At 42.5% G+C, this 3,129-nt stretch overlaps 1 protein-coding gene across 1 annotated transcript; it reads right to left on the reverse strand.

Annotated features, from left to right (window-relative positions):
* Positions 1-238: 238 nt before the first annotated feature.
* Positions 239-2,920, reverse strand: LOC125595265 (the record flags this gene model as incomplete). Its single annotated transcript, XM_048771149.1, has 4 exons — positions 1,931-2,920; positions 852-1,372; positions 442-527; positions 239-390 (listed from the first exon to the last, which is right to left on the reverse strand). Coding segments are annotated over exons 1-4 (1,749 nt in total), but the record flags the coding sequence as incomplete, so codon positions are not given.
* Between the last annotated feature and the right edge of the window lie 209 nt (positions 2,921-3,129).

Raw genomic sequence — 3,129 nt, forward strand, 5'->3', positions numbered from 1 at the left:
CATAAGTTGCATAGTTGAGAGTAGCTCCTCCAAGCTTCTCACTGAAGTATGCAATGGGCCTCTTCTCCTGCATCAACACAGCACCAATTCCAATTCCTGAGGCATCACATTCTATTTCAAAAGTTTTATGAAAGTCAGGAAGTATAAGAAGAGGGGCATGAGTAAGCTTCTCTTTAAGGCATTGGAAAGCAAGTTCTTGTGCTTCTCCCCACTTGAATCCGACTTCTTTCTTGATTACTTCTGTCAAGGGAGATGCTATGGTGCTGAAGTCTTTCACAAAGCGCCTATAGAAGCCAGCAAGTCCATGGAAGCTCCTTACTTCACTCACTGTCTTAGGAATTGGCCACTCTTGTATAGCTCTTACTTTCTCCGGATCAACTTTAACCCCATCTGCACCCACAATAAATCCTAAAAAGACCAAGTTATCTGTGCAGAATGTACATTTCTTAAGATTAGCATAAAGTTTTTCTTTCCTCAACACATCAAGAACAGTCTTAAGATGATCTATATGCTCCTCTAGACTCTGACTGTAGATTAGGATATCATCAAAGTAAACTACCACAAACAACCCTATAAAAGACCTAAGCACATGGTTCATCAGTCTCATGAAAGTACTCGGAGCATTAGTCAATCCAAAAGGCATAACTAACCACTCATATAACCCATGCTTAGTCTTAAAGGCAGTTTTCCACTCATCTCCTTCTTTCACCCTAATCTGATGATATCCACTCTTTAAATCTATCTTAGAAAAGATGCAAGAACCATGTAATTCATCAAGCATATCATCTAATCTAGGAATAGGATGGCGATACTTCACTGTTATATTGTTGATTGCTCTACAATCAACACACATGCGCCAGCTTCCATATTTCTTGGGCACAAGGAATACTGGAACAGCACAAGGACTCATGCTCTCTCGGATATGCCCTTTCTCCATCAGTTCCTCCCCTTGTCTTTGTAGCTCTTTGGTCTCAACCGGATTGGTTCTGTATGCTGGCCTATTGGGAAGTGTAGAACCAGGCACAAAGTCGATTTGGTGCTCAATCCCTCGCACTGGTGGTAGCCCATTGGGACTATCTTCTGGAAAAACATCTTGATATTCCTGTAAAAGAGAAACAAGTTCACTCGGATACTTCGGTGCAATATCAGTAGTAGTCAAGAGTGATTCCTTATAGATAAGCAACAGAATAGGTAGGTTAGAGCAGAGAGATCTTTTAACATCACCAGACTTGGCATAGAAGTTTAGTTGCTTTGTTGATTCAGTGGGAAGGTCAATCTCTTTCTTCTTTTGTAGTTGGAGTTGATCAGCCTGAACTTCCTCAGGAGTCATAGGCACAAGGACTGTCTTTCTCCCTTTAAACTCAAAGGTGTGCTTGTTGGCATACCCATCATGTATCACACGTCTATCTGATTGCCACGGTCTTCCAAGGAGAATGTGTCCCGCTTCCATAGGCAACACATCACATAGAATCTCATCTTCATATTTACCAATGGCTAAGGGAACCATAACTTGAGTAGAAACTCTCATCTCGCCCTCTTGATTGAGCCATTGTAGCCTATACAGTTTAGGATGCTTTTGGACCTTCAAACCCAACTTTTTAACCATAGTCTCACTCGTAACGTTGACAAAACTGCCTCCATCTACAATAAGACTACAGACCTTTCCTTGCACTAGACATCTAGTATAGAAGAGATTCTCTCTTTGCTCCATCTCCTCGGTCTTGCTTTGAAGGCTCAAGGTTCTTCTAGCAACTAACAACCTTCCAGTAACCGGGTTGGCCACATATACTTCTTCTGAGCTGTGATCTTCTTCTGCCTCTGTCTCCTCATCAGCAGATTCATAGTCTCCATTCTCAAGAAGGATCATCACACGTTTGTTGGTGCACTCATTAGCATAGGGTCCTCTTCCTTGGCACTTAAAGCACTTAACATCTCTTGATCTCGTAGTAGAAGCTTCTACTTTGCCTTTATCCTTGCTGAAAGAACTAGTAGATTTGTCTTCTTCCTTCTGATATGGTTTGCTCTCTTTCTGGTGGCTTGGCTTATCTTCCTTAGCACCTTGATACTTAGTTCCATAGTTGCCCCGAGAGTGCACCTTTGTCTTTACTTGTTGCTCCACAAGGATAGCTTTGTGTAGCATTTCTTCCATCTCTACATAGTGCTGCATCTCTACACTGTCTTGAATCTCACGGTTAAGCCCTCCAAGGAATCGAGCCATAGTAGCCTCTCTATCTTCAGATATGCAAGCTCTCAACATCAGCAACTCCATCTCTTGGAAATATTCTTCTACAGACCGTGTCCCTTGGGTGAGTTTTCTTAGTTTCTGATGAAGATCACGATGGTAATGGCTTGGAACAAACCTCTTGCGCATGACAGCTTTCATTTCTGCCCATGTCTCAATTGGGAGCTCACCATTGCGCCTTCTGTTTGTGACCAACTGATCCCACCAGCTCAAAGCATAATCATAGAACTCAGTGGCAGCAACTTGTATCTTTTTAATCTCTGTGTAGTGCTGACAGTTGAAGACAAGTTCAATCTTCTTCTCCCACTCAAGATAGGCATCTAGATCAGCTTTGCCATGGAAAGGAGGTATCTTCAGTTTCAAACCAGCCAGTTCATTGCGTGGGCGATGCTCTCGTCTGTGTCTACGGCTGCTGCGGCTGCTGTGCCTTGAGACTGAGCTATGCCGATCCCTTTCATAGTCATTATCAGTCTCCTCTGAGCCAGCATGTTCCTGTCGAGCTTGGCCTCGTCGGTTCCTTCTTGATGCACGACTAGGTTCTGAAGACTCCGCATCGAGCTCTTCTCGGAAGATACCCAATCTAGTTTCCATCATTGTGTTCATCCTGCGAGTCAAGGCTTCAAGCAAGGCCTTATGTTCGGGACTAACTCCTTCATCTTCCTCAGATTCATGCGCCATAGTACCTGAAAAAAAATCAAAAAGATTTAACAAGTAAGAGATTCAAAGGAAAACAAAACAAGATAGAATCAGATAAGGAAACAAATAATTCAAACAAGAGAATAAGAAACTTGAGCAACACGGATCAGATTTGATTCTAAATGCTTCGACTCTTCTAACAAACCGATCAGATTCAACAAGTGATGAAAAGATTAAACAACCACAGATTG

This window comes from Brassica napus, unplaced genomic scaffold (genome assembly GCF_020379485.1).
Source record: "Brassica napus cultivar Da-Ae unplaced genomic scaffold, Da-Ae ScsIHWf_1030;HRSCAF=1446, whole genome shotgun sequence".
Lineage (NCBI taxonomy): Eukaryota > Viridiplantae > Streptophyta > Magnoliopsida > Brassicales > Brassicaceae > Brassica > Brassica napus.